Source organism: Chanodichthys erythropterus, chromosome 3, assembly GCF_024489055.1.
Source record: "Chanodichthys erythropterus isolate Z2021 chromosome 3, ASM2448905v1, whole genome shotgun sequence".
Taxonomy (NCBI): Eukaryota; Metazoa; Chordata; class Actinopteri; order Cypriniformes; family Xenocyprididae; genus Chanodichthys; species Chanodichthys erythropterus.
Genome location: NC_090223.1, coordinates 41,236,133 through 41,250,540, shown reverse-complemented (window position 1 = coordinate 41,250,540; position 14,408 = coordinate 41,236,133). Strand labels below are relative to the sequence as shown.

Sequence of the window (14,408 nt, the reverse complement as noted above, 5' to 3'; positions counted from 1 at the left end):
ATTTTTAGGCTGTAGTGACACGTGTCATTCAGAGTAACAAAATATTGTCATACATTATAACACCAGTATTTTCTATTAAAATACAATAATTTTGTTTGATTGACTCAAATCAAAACAAGTCAAAACAAATCTCAAAGGATGAAGTGAAAGATACTTTTAATATATATATATATATATATGTAAGACAGGAAATATTTGAAAAAAAAACAATTTTTTTTTTGTACCTGTGACACATCAAATATGTGGTATTCAAAATAAAATAATGTCATTTTTTCTGGTTAGCTATATTTCTACAAGTCTTAAGCACAGACATATAAACTTGTGATTAAGTGTATTTTAAAAAATAATAATTTTATGCCCATTTTCCATAGTGTTATACTGAATGACATTTTACCAGGGTACATTCATATCAGTCACAATAAATATTAATTATTGGTTTTATTCTTGAATATAACTAATATAAGGGCATAAGTGACACTCCAATGAACGTAAAAAATAATTTTAGGGAATTGTAATTGCTGTTTTATTTTTTGCTACTTTGAAAACCTTATATGTCTTTGACCCATATGCGTTAGCCCGACGCAGAAACGTATTGATAAAGCACTGCAGTTGTACACCAACGTTTATCATAACTCCATGTAATAACAGCGACACACATTTGACACATATCTAGACAATTGCGAGCGAACACATATTGCTGTTAGCTGGTTAACCGGAGACCTACAAGCTGCGTGGAGCATACACAACACACAACTAAATACATATATTGTGCATGCTACAGAGAGCATAACACCAACAATTATGAATCATACTTACAGGTTGTAATTCGGAGGAGGAAGAAGCTGGTCCGAATAAATTGGGTTCTGACCCATCCTTCAATAACAACTGGCTTTCGAATCCCTCGTTGAACACTTTTAGGTTGAAGAGGCAGTCGTCAGTAAAATGATGGGAACACTGCACAAGGTTCGGGCTATACTGCTGTTGTATCTTTGTAAAGATGAGATTTAACCGCTGATTCTTCATGTACTGGCAGTGTTTGAGGAGTTTCAAGTTTTCCCTGGTTTTTGCGCGCATAGTAGGTGGCTGGGCAATACGTTCATGTCACAATGAAACTGCTTGGGATTGATTTTACAAACCACTCATTTAACTGACTAATTGTCGACTCTTACTTTTGAGAGACAGTAACTTTATATACAGTGCACTTTCAGATTTATAACTTTGCAGGATGTTTTCATTCATTTAGAGCTATGTTACACACTACATGAAAGGTCATTTTCAAAAATCCATAACAGGGGCACTTTAAGTACTTTGATACCATAGCAAAAGCTGTTAGCCTAACCAATAAAGTTTGTTTTGCATGAATGACAGACAGCAGCAGGTTTATTACACTGCTTTCACTTTAAGACCCAAGATCCAATATAATGATACACATTCTTTTTATTTCTCAAATTTTGATGTTCATTTCAGACAACCAACTGTGTTTATGCGGATACTCATAGAGACAGGTATTTTGAGATAATTATTTGTGTATATGTCCATTCAGGCACACAGATGTGAATAAGAATTAATCTGAATTTGCTGTTTGTGAATAAAGTTGTCTTTCTTGCCTTCTTGCACTTGAATGGTTTAAAATTGTTTACTTTTTTTAATTAACTTAAGAACACATGCAAATGGTAAACTTTTACTCTATGATTGTAAATTTTCCATTCGGGTCTATTCAGATCATAGATTCAAATTTGTAAGAAAAAAAGGTTGCACTATTTTTGAGAACATTTGAAGAAAAAAAAAAAGTGAATGTTGTGGTGGGTGTTACCTAATGTAAGTAAAAATGATGAGAACTTTGAAGATCTTTATGAAGAAGTTTATTGCTGCATAGCAGTGACAAAATACATGTAGCACCTTGGGTTCAATGGAGTCAGAATGAAACCTGAACATCAATATCAACCTTTTATCCCGTGACAGTTTACCACCCCTAATGTAAATGAAGTTGCTCCTGTTGTAATGGCTGTGGTCTGTATGTTAATGAAATTGAGACACACAATTGTCTGAGATGGTTCTCAGGATCCCTCAGCTGCTCTCATTCTACAGTTGATGGCCATTTGTTCACAACGTGATCACCCCAAATGGTCCAAAAACAACAAAATTGACTTTGTTCTACTCTATGATAATTAAGCCATTTTGGGGAACAAGATTGTTCTAACACCTATATTGGAGTGGAATCTGGGTTGAGCCATACATTGTCATTTCTTACACCAATTTGCCTAATTACAGCTGGATTAGCTGGATCAATAAAGATTAATCAGTTTAGCATGTGGGGAATACCATTCAAGAGAAATACATACTTTTTTTTTTTTTTTTTTTTTTTTTTTTATTTTAGATTTAAGACCTGTGTGTGTGCATCTATCTATAATTCAATGACATTTCACTAATACTTTATATCCAGTAGTCCTTTTTGTTTGTTGGCAGTGACTGTCAATGTGTGAAGTGTGAGCATGGCTCTCTGTAAAAAGAGATTGACCTTGTGATGCAAAAACTGAGGCAATAAGATCCAGGCAGTCCAGCAATGATTATGTCAGATTTGAAAAAGGAATAATACATTTATTAAGTAAAAATTATAGCGAATTAAGCAAATGAATCAAGTAAATGATCGTTTAGAATAAAATCCAGATTATTGTATCTAACAGATGATGAGTGAAGTTCAGAAAGGAAGAATGAAAGAATATATTTAAAGAATGAAATGAGGTAGAAGAGATGAAGCAGAAGCAGAAAGAGTAGACACAGAAGGAGAGGCAAACAGCAAAACGTAGAGCAAAAGGCTAAAAGGGCTATCAAAGACCTAGTTAGTTATATACCATAAGCATAGAAAAACTTACATCCTACTTAAACTTATGTTTTGGTCTAATAAGAAAAGGTCAAACAGACTTGTCCATCATGTCATAGTTGGTGTAATCGCTAGTTCAGAGTGAATGGTCAAATGTCAAAGATAGATGAAAATAGATACAGAAGGTTGTTTTGGCACCTTTAAAGGTGCTCTAGAACCCTTTTTCACAAGATGTAATATAAGTCTACGGTGTCCCCAGAATGTGTCTGTGACGTTTCAGCTCAAAATACCTGCCTATTTTGAGGCATAATTGAAAATGCACCGATTCTGTGCGTGTCCCCTTTAAATGCTTGTGATCCCCGCCCCCAAGCTCGCAACTCTATAATACAGTGCATTAACAAAGTTCACACAGCTAATATAACCCTCAAAATGGATCTTTACAAAGTGTTTGTCATGCAACCTATCGGATCATGTGAGTTTGAGGCTATATGCTCCGTGGCTAACGTGGCTAAAGCTAACATTACACACTGTTGGAGAGATTTATAAAGAATGAAGTTGTGTTTATGAATTATACAGACTGCAAGTGTTTAATAATAAAAAATAACGACGTCTCTGATCTCCATGAATACAGTAAGAAATGATGGTAACTTTAACCACATTTAACAGTACATTAGCAACATGCTAACAAAACATTTAGAAAGACAGTTTACAAATATCATGTTATCATGGATCATGTCAGTTATTATTGCCCCATTTTTCGCTCTTGTTCTTGCTTGCTTACCTGCATAAAGTCTGTTGATTCGGCTGTGCTGCTCCAGACATTAATACTGGCTTGTCTAATGCATTGAACATGGACTGGCATATGCAAATATTGGGGGCGTACATATGAATGATCCCAACTCTTGCGTCACAGTCGGTGTTATGTTGAGATTCGCCTGTTCTTCAGAGGTCTTTTGCACAAATCTAATTTACTTAAGAAGGAGGAATCAATGGTGTTTGAGACTCACTGTATGTCATTCCCATGTACTGAACTCAAATTATTTAACTATACCGAGGTAAATTCAATTCTAGGGCACCTTTAAGAGAATATTTCTCATGTCTGCAGAGACAGAAACAGACATATTTTCACAAAAAGGTACATCAAGTTCAAATGAGCAACTAATTCTGAAAACATCATCGCTTCTGCATATTTGGCAGGCATCCAATATGTAAGCATAAACGTGCCAACATAACCTGTCACATTAGAACACTTGAAGAACAATTGAATATAGCAAGCATACATACTCTTAAAGATAAGAGAAGAATAACCATTAATGAGTACAACAAAGAATAAATATTTGATAATATGATGAGGATTAATATCTGGAGTTGGAGTACATGAATATATGAAATCAAAGATTATGTTGATAAATCATAAGCCATAAATGATTAACATGAAATATGAATAAAATGCATGATTATGAATGTTGACCATTTGAAGCTGAGAAGTTTATATTTTTATCTGAGTCAGGACCTGTACAGTGAGCAGAGTGTTTTAAATATTTTTATTATTTGTTGGTTTATTTTAATTTGTTGGAGAAAATATCAAAATGTTGATATACTCTGCTTGGATTTAGTATTTGTTTAGTTCTAGCAGAGGGTTTGTGTGTTTGCCCCTCAGGTACCTGGTGTCAAATTCAATACAAGGTTCTTTGAATGAGGGTTGGACAATCTCATTAGTGAGCTACATGCCCTCTTGCTCTCTATAGAAACTATTTTGTTTATCGGGGAAGTGGACCGCACAGTGACTCCGGAAGTAAAAATCCCATTTAAAATTTCCATGAATAAATGGATTTTTAGTGTAAACCTTTGAACACAGACCTAGCATGAGCACAGACCAATGTAAACAGTAGCTCCATAAAAAGAAATGTAAAAAGTACTTAAAATTATACATTAGCTAATTTTAAAATTAAACTTTTTCCTAATTTTTAAATACTTTTTTTTTTTTTCATATCATGTTGAAATTTTGTAGTTAATCCCTGTGCATGTTGATTTGGTTCATACAGTATCTTTATTGAAGAATAATTTTAATACATTGATACTTCTGGGTTAGTCATTGTTGCAATGAATAGCATGTAGTGTGACATCCTATGCACTGTAACGGATTCCATTGTGTTTAGATATATTGGTAACACTTTATTTTAGGGTCTTTTCACTAGTTGCTTAATGCTTATAAGCATGCAAATTTCTACAATATTGGCAATTTATTAGTTCTTATTAAGCACATATTAATGTCTTATTCTACATGACCTTATTCTACATTCTTAATCCTTCCCAATATCCAAACTTAACAACTACCTTACTTACTATTAATAAGCAGTAAATTAGGAATTTGAGGGAAAAGTCGTAGTTAATAGTGAATATGTGTTCCCTATACTATATATTCATTTCACATATAAGCTATTTATTCTGACATTTGTGAGACGACTTGCTGCACATTTGTGTTTATGTTCTTTTGTACTCATTTGTGTTTGTTAACATGATAAGAAAGGGGTCAAACCGAAGGGCTCGTTTCATGTTGAGATCATATGAGCACTCAATAAAGCATCTGGCTAAAAGAAAGCATAGTAAAATCAGTTACATGCTTGCTGTCAAATTAAACGCCCCGCATACTTGGGAAATGAATCTAATAAAAAGGATTCTTTTTTATTGGAGTATTTTTTATTGTACTTAGCGTAGTTTTGTAATGAAAAGGATGAAACACAATGCAGATGTTCTATATTGTACTTACTAAATCTAAATCAAGCAGCAGTTAATAGATGCACTGATGTCCAGGCTGCTTGAATACTCTCCAGAGGATATGAGATCCTAGGGGAAGTGTGATGGTAACTGATAAGTAATGGCTGAAAGGTTCCAGACTGAAAGTTGTAGATTATATGTGTGATTTGAGGACAATGAAGAGAATATGAATCTTTCTCCTGTTGGAATTAATTAAAATGTGTTTTATACAAGGCTACGCATCAGTTCACCGCTGGCCTTACATCATTGCCAATTTCTCTGTTGTTTGCTGGTTGCTATTAGAATGACCTTTTATGCATTTTTTTTTTCTTTCTACTCTAACAATGTATTGCCTCAAAGAACAGCCAGACAATTGTCAAACAGGTCCAAGACAATGTTTTACAAGACAAAGTCAAGCCCCAGGTCTGAACCTTCAAGTCACTTCCTAAATTACAAGGTTTCAGTAAAGTCAAGAATCTGATTTTAGCTCTCCAAGTCTTACCAATGAATTATAAATCACGTTTATTGTAATTTTATTAAGCCTTATAAAAAATACATACAACTTGGGCTAGTCATGCAATATAGATAAAGAAATAAATTTTGCAAATTTAGCTATAAATCTAAAGCAGTCTCAATTTTATGTTAAGTAATTCTCTTTGGTTTATAACTAGAACTACATAATATGATAAAAATGTATTTCCCATTATAATAAAGAACAGAATAATCATGAAATAATCTGCACCACTGTGAACAACATTATATATTTGAGACTTGCATTTAGCTAATCCAAGTCCAGCAGAAGCAACACAGTAATCTTGGTGGCTTGGTTGCATTTCCCTTTTGATTTTTTGGGTCACATTTCAGTTTGGGGAACATGTATTCACTATTAACTATGACTTTTGCTTCAATAAACTGCTTATTAATAGTTAGTAAGGTAGTCAGTGTAGTGGTAAAGTTTAGGTATTGGATAGGATTAAGGGGTGCACTTTATAATATGGTTATGCAGAATAAGGCATTAATATGTGCTTTATAAGTACTAATAAACAGTCAATATGCTTGTAATATGCATGCTAATAAGCAGTTATTAGTGAGAATTGGTCCCCAAAACTAAATTTTTTTACCAATTTTATGGTTTAATAAAGTCTTAGAAATACACTAATAATAGTGTTTTCAATGTTCTTAAGAGATAGTTCACCCCAAAATGGAAATTCTGTCATAATTTAGTCCAAAATTGTTACAAAACTGTTTTTTTTTTTTTTTGTTTTTTTTTTTGTGTGTGTGTGTTTGTGTGTGTGTGTGTGTGAAACAAAAGCATTAAATATTTTGAAGATATGTAGCTGTGACTTATGTGCTATATTCTAAATCTTTTGAAGCCACAAGTTTGTGATGAACAGACCATTATTTTCCACTGGTACTCTTCCCACCCACTAAATTGTTAACTAGAACTGCCCTCAGTAACTAGAAATAGCCAGAGTAAAGAAAAAATAGTTCTGTCCGTTTTGTAGATGAATGTGTTCATTGAAAAGAAATGTCTCACAAGACCATCGGACAGAATTGTAATGATGTATAAGAAAGCCCTTCTTTGTCACTAAACAGTACTGTATGCCATCAATATCCAATTTGTATCTCCCAATGACTCATTTACATTTGCAGAGCCTATGTGCCTTATGAAGGCGTCTTCATTAATGATATCCAACTGAGAAAGCCACTACTTTGGTTAAATATGCATTTTTAATTGGATTTCTCTCTATCTTTTCGTTTTTAAGTGATGACTTTAAATGGAGTACTTGCAAATAAGAAAACAATAAAGAGATTATTGGCTAATTAGTGAAACCTTATAAGAAAATGATGTGATGCATCAGATATGTGAGTACCAAGTCAAAACAGCTTGTAATTGTGTGTGATGTATTCAGTTTGTGATTAAAGAAAAACTTCCATCTAACTCTCACTCCATCTGTCCCCCTCTAAATATTTGGTGATCTGTGACTGTCACTTATGTGGCAAAGACTCTGATTGGTCATTTGGATTCTGCATGTGTGCGAAGATGAAGAAAATGAGTGAATGAATGAATGAAGCAATAAATACACTGTGGTAAAACGTGATAAATTGGCTATTAATGAGATATTTGTACCTAATCTGACCCTTAAATTTAACTTTTTTTCTGGTGTAACCTAAATCCTTTAACTTAAATGTATTTAGGCTGTATAATAAAATCAGTTCATTTAAATAATTTGGGTTTTTTTAACAAATTGTAAGCATTTAACAGTAGGTATCCTTTTTTTTTCAGTAGAAGAATGAGTAGTTGAGTAATTATAAATGAACTTAACTAAATAAATAAACTACGTGAACAAGAGTGTAGGGCACAGAAGGTACCACTGGAATACATTCTCCACACTGTCATGCAAATCTTTAATAATTAACATTTCTGTCATGCTAGAAGAAGGTTTTTGACCATAATCCTTTTATTAAATATGATTGGCACACTTGTGTAGCTTGCAAAGAAACAAAAGCACCAAATATTTATGTAAAATACAAAAAATGAAGTGACATAGAATATAAGTGTGAGAGAAAGGAAGTGTGGGACACCAGTGAGCTCTTTTGGCTTTTCTTCCCACACAAAAGCAACCCTCCTACACGCTCACACACAGGACACCATTTTACATTTTAACAAGCACATGAAGAGAAACATTAGAGTGACTCTTTTGTTTCTTTTCAGCCTTGTTCAAGGAAGCAGACAGTGAGCGAAATATAGAGGCAAATAAAGAGAGAGAGAGACAGAGAGAGAGTGAGAGAGAGAGAGGGAGTAAGAAAGAAAGAGAGTGAGCGAGAGAGCTGGCACAGGCTGAGCCAGGCACTGACTGTGTGGACACGGAGGAGTGCGGAGAGAACAGAAACGACAGAGCAGGAGGAGGACTGAATGGATGGAGTGACCCAGAAGGAGGAGAGGAATGCTGAGCGAACAGACTGACAGAGCGCAAAAGGGAAGATGAGAGTGGTGAGGCAGCAACAGCAGAGCAATTAAACAGTGCAAAGGAAAGCAAAGGCTCTCATGCCGAGCAGCTTCTGTCGCCCGCTTGCGCTCTCTCTCTTTCGAGCGACCAAAGAAGCAGAAGTGAATCTGTCCAGACAACGATAAAGGACAAGAGGAGGCACGCAAGAGGCAGGGGGAGGAGCAAGCATGCTTTGATTGACAGAGTAAAGAGGAGGGACATGGATGCAAATTGAAGAATTTAAAATTTCTGGGAATGGATATTTTTAGCAAAGGAAAAACAAAGGAGAAGAAGATCAAGGATGCTGTTTCAGTGTAAAAGAAGGATGGAAAAAGGGAAGGAGAGAGAGAGAGAGTGAAATGCTGAATTCGGACCATGTCAGAACAGATTCCACATCAGCGGCATTCAGCACTCCTGCAGGCAAGAGTCAGTGTGTGTGCGTATGTGTGTGTGTGAACTAGCGCGGAGTACGACCTCTGTAACACCAGGCTTTTGCCAATGTGCCCCCGTAGTTGAGGACAGAGACACAGAGAGGTAGGAAGGTAGGAAGGTGAAAAGTTAGTACTGTATCACTGTCAAAGCCAGAGAAAAAGGGCAAAAAGACAAGATCAGTGTAATCATGGGTTGTGGGGTCAGTTGTAGCTAGTGTTCAGGAAACCCTCTCTCCAGGGACTGTGGAAAAAGGTCGCACAAGACAGTCCATTTTACCAACAGGACAGCCTGCCTGGAGACTCGCTCAGATCCTTCTTTCTTGTGACTTAGCTGGCGCTGCCTTCCACAATACATCTCTTTTTCATTATTCTCTCGTACAATCTGTCTTGCATCTGTTGAATATTTTCTCTCATTAAGATCACTTCCCATGTAACCGCCTCATTCTTTCCGATTCACCCGCCTGAACTTTAGGAGATTTTGGGAGAATCTTAGATGCAGATTGCAGGCTGTCCCCAAGCCCAGACTAAGTCTTGGCACCCTGACCAGTTGGACTGAGGAGGGGAGCGAAATAGAGAGGGCTAGAAAGAGAAAGCTACAGAGAAAATAGCCTGGGGATTTTGCCTGAGGGGTTATAGAGTGTTGCCAGCGGGTATGAAGACACATGCTGAATTTTGTGTACCTTAGGGAGCAGTGTGCTTGTGCGTGAATGTGTTTATTCAATCCAGAAATGAAGTTTGCATACATATATTAAAGTGGAAGTCAAAGTAGAGTTGGGATTGTACACTTCGGTTGAACCTCGAGCAGTATTGCAGGTGCTACAATAGTGCGTGACTTGAATGCTGGACTCTAAAAGTCAGAGTAGTATTCAGGAAGTCAGTGTTGTGGCTCTCTCTGTGCTCCTGGAGCCCCATGAGGGCCCCGGCCGTGGAGGCCTGGCTGGGAGATGAAGCCGTCCGCCCTGCTGCTCTAGCAGCCCTGTGGGCCGTCATGGCTCTGGAAGGCCGCTGTCTGCGCCCTGCCTCGCCCATGCCTGGCCAACGCAGGGCCCGCCGTCGCCGCACCCGGGCTGGAGCACCACGAGACAATCTGTCCCACCTCACAGTGGCCCTACTAGCGCGGACTCGCCTCCACGGATTGCGGCACATCTGTGCCCCGTCAAACTCTCTCAGCCGCCGGGCCTTTTGGATGCTGGCACTCTGTACTTGTCTGGGTCTTCTGGTTTCCTGGTCCTCAAATCGGCTGCTTCACTGGCTGGCCTTTCCCACTCACACAAGAGTCCACACAGAATGGGCGAGAGAACTCGCTTTTCCCACGGTCACCATCTGTAACAATAACCCTGTACGTTTGAATCACCTCACAAAGAGCGATCTATACTTTGCGGGTCACTGGCTTGGACTGTTGCTGGCCAACCGCACAGCCAGACCCTTGGTACTGGAACTGCTTCAAGATGACAGGCGGGCGTGGTTTAGCAAGCTGTCAGATTTCCGTCTTTTCCTGCCTCCACGGCGCTTCGAGGGCACCAGCTTGGAGTTCATGGACCGACTGGGCCACCAGCTGGAGGATATGCTACTGGCCTGCAAGTACCGCGGAGAGCCCTGTGGAGCCCACAACTTCTCTGCTGTGAGTCTGAACAAATGACCTCCACCTCTCTCTCTCTTTTTCTGTCTCTTTCTGTCACCTTTTCACTCTAGTGTTTGTCAAATTCACAGTGACGTATTCTTTCAAGCAGCACATGCACAGACTCAGCTCTGACCTCTCGTTAGCTCTTGTCCTGTGTTGCCCTCTTCGTCATGCTTCAGATATTTCACAGCACATTTTGTACCCCCGTTTCAGAACTTTCTGACACCAATTCATGAAGACAGACCCATGTTGAGTACCAGCATTTACAAACAAATCAGGTGCACTGATCTTCCAAGGCTGATTTTCATAATGTGATTTTGATTGAGCATAATGTGTTATTTGCATTTGCATTGCTCATAAAGACCTCCAATTCCAGGATGCTCAACCTATTTCCTATCTGGTAATGTAGCAACTGTCTAGCCTATTAGCAAACACGTATTTTTTATGCCAAGAAATAATAATATAACTCTGTCTCTTAGCCAGATGTAACATGATAAGATTACATTTTTTTTTTTACCCACACCTAACAGAAAATGCCAACCAGTATCATCATTTTGCGGATGAATTCTCTTTTTTTGCTCACTTTCTTGCAACTATACAGTGCACAATGCCTGTTTTTACATGAATATTTATTTGTACTTTTCAGTAAAATCTCTTCATATTCATAGAAATGAGTGTTGCTTTATGTTTCTAAACATTGCAGTACTGTCACCACTCTCAGACTCCTACTGTCAGTGAACATGTCGTTCTTCTCCTCATGCTCATCCTGTTTCTCCAAAGTCACTACTGCTGCTCTATCACGTACATTCTTTTTGTGCAAAAAACAATGAATAAATCAAAGTAGTAACAGTTTAGAGTTTTAATAATGCCAGAAAAGAAAGGTGGTTTTAAATGCAATTAAATATTTGAATGGGGATTTTCATATCAAAATTTTTAAATGATTTATATGATGATTTATAATTTAAAAAATGCTTTATATTTGCAGTATTTTAGTATTTATTATTATTATTATTATCATTTCTGTTTACTTTATTTTATCATTTTTTATGGCGAAAATTTTTTTTGGCAGGTTCCCTTTGTGATTAATGACCCTATATATTATTACTTTAATGGATCTACTGAAGGCAGTGATTGGAGAACCCAAGTGCAGCTTTATTTGATGAATCCAAACATAAACAAAATATAAAACAAAGACTTGGCTTTGCTTGGCTTAACAGAAATGTAAAACTCACCAACAGTGGTACACGGACAATTCTTGACCAAGACCATAGCAAACACGAGGGCTTAAATACACAGAGACTCATGACATAACAAGACAAACCTGAAAGCAATGATTAAACCAATGAACCAATAGGCTTGTTCGACTTCATACAGCGCTGCACAGACTGATCGGCGGCTGACTTGAAGCAGTGCATGCTGGTAAGAAATTTTGTCGAACTTGAGACAGTAGGTGTGTTCAACATCGACTGCGGCTGGATGAAACCAATCGGCGAGAGTAGCCGCGTGCAGGCGGGGAGGAGCTGAAAACGGAGACGTGAAGTCGGACACTTTCTGCTTCCCGTAGTGACGCTCGTGCTGCATTTGCATACTTTTTATCACAGTTAAATAAATGCAATATTTGACTAATACACCAATGTTTCAGAGAGATTTTCATTCAATACTTTATGTATTGCTTACAGCATCTGTTTGTACAAGAATAAAGTTCAATATAAGCATATACTATATAAAAAATAATGTAGTGGGGTATACGTTTTTTTATCAGTTTTATTTTGATAAACATGACACAATATAACATTGCAACTACATGAAAACAGCTTTAACTCTTATAAAAATCCAGATTTGTGAGCATTAGTGAAACTAAAGGCGTGACAATAAACATGAAACACACGTGATCGTTGTCATGTGGTGAATCCGGCCAATCATGAAACAGCTGTGTCGCCATCAGCGCTCATGCAGCTCCTCTTGAGAAACTGCACTGGCTAACTCAGGCGGCTGATCTCGAATCGCTCTCGCAGTACTTTGAAGCCATACGTCACAGTCACATGGCGTCTGCGCTGTCTCAATCGGACAACATTTCTTACCGGCATGCACTGCTTCAAGTCAGCCGCCAATCGGTCTGTGCAGCGCTGCATCAAGTCGAACAAGCCTATTGATAACCTAACACATGAGAACAAGGGAATCACATTACATTCATGGGGACATGAAAAACACATGACAACAGGGAGTACATTACAAACATGGAAACAAAGCAATAAAAACATGACAAGACATGACTTAACTATAAACATGAATCAAAACCCAACACCATCCATGAAAGTTACAGTAAACCATGATATTGGGGCATGTTTTCAGTGTTGTACAGTGTTCAATAAAAAACACCCCACAACAAAAACTACTACATCTAGTACATTGTCTGGCCTCAATGATTTTTAAAGACAGCACCCAGTCTTCTAGGCATGGAATGAACAAGTTGGCGACATTTTGCAACATCTATCTTTTTCCATTCTTCAAGAATGAGCTTTTTTAGAGACTGGATGCTGGATGGAGAGTGATGCTCAAATCGTCTCTTCAGAATTCCCCATAGGTGTTCGACTGGGTTCAGATCAGGAGACAGTGAATCACTTTCACCCTGTTCTTCTTCACAAATCCAACAGTGGACTTAGATGTGTGTTTAGGATCATTTTCATGTTAGAAAAGTGCATGACGACCAAGGGCACAGAGTGATGGTGGCATCTTCTCTTTCAGTATAGAGCAGTACATCTGTGAATTCATGATGCTATCAATGAAATGCAGCTCCCCGACACCAGCAGCACTCATGCAGCCCCACATAAGGACACTGCCACCACCATGTTTCACTGTAGGCACCATGTATTTTTCTTTGTATTCCTCACCTTTGCGACACCATACAATTTTGAAGCCATAACTGCAGTGAACTTGCATGCTGATTTTCTTCAACCCTTCTCATCAGAAGACGCTCCTGTCGAGGTGTTAACTACCATGGATGACCTGGACGTTTCTGTGAGATGGTTGCAGTTCCATCTTTTTAAATTTTTTTTACCACTTTTGCTACAGTATTCTGACTGATAAGTAAAGCTTTGCTGATCTTCTTGTAGCCTTCACCTTTCTGGTGTAAAGAAATTATTTTCTTTCTCAGGTCTTGTGACATTTCTCTTCCTAGTGGTGCCATTGCTGACAGCATGAAATGGGAAGGGGTTTTAACACCCTTTTATAGTCACCTGTCTGCTGGACACCTGAGTAATGAATAAATAGACTCACCTGTGGTTGAATTCTTGTTAAATTAGACATTTGTAGTCTAAAATTTAGCTTTGCTTCAGAGACTTTTAGTGGGGTGTACTCATTTTTGCATCAACCTAATTTGAGTAAAACTGAAAATTCTGTTCTCTAAGTTATTTTATTAACCTTACTTTCATGTTATAAGTTAAACAGATGTTATATAAAACTTAGTCTTGTCAACATTTTTGGAAATTGTTTTTGTGTTCATTGAGATATTTTATCTAATAACATATTATTATCTTTTCAAAGGGGATGCACTCATTTACGCTGAGCACTGTGTGTGTGTGTGTGTGTGTGTGTGTGTGTGTGTGTATATATATATATATATATATATATATATATATATATATATATATATATATATATATATATATATATATATATATATTGTGTCTGTAACACAACTTTATGAGTTTGCTCAGAAGTTTAAATTGACAAATGAGTAAATAACAAGATCACAAGACATAACAAGACTTCTAACCACTACAGTTTCA

General features: G+C 37.3%; 1 protein-coding gene across 2 annotated transcripts in view; it reads left to right on the top strand.

The window, feature by feature from the left end:
- The window catches only part of asic2 (acid-sensing (proton-gated) ion channel 2), a 448,191-nt gene that overhangs the window by 281,005 nt on the left and 152,778 nt on the right, over positions 1-14,408 (top strand). Inside the window, exon 1 of one of the 2 annotated variants that reach the window (XM_067375593.1) lies at positions 9,910-10,620. The exons of the other annotated variant lie outside the window; for it this stretch is intronic. Within the exon in view, the coding sequence (XP_067231694.1) occupies positions 9,910-10,620 (711 nt within the window). Of the gene's footprint in view, positions 1-9,909; positions 10,621-14,408 lie in introns of those variants that run through there. 2 annotated transcript variants of the gene reach the window in all.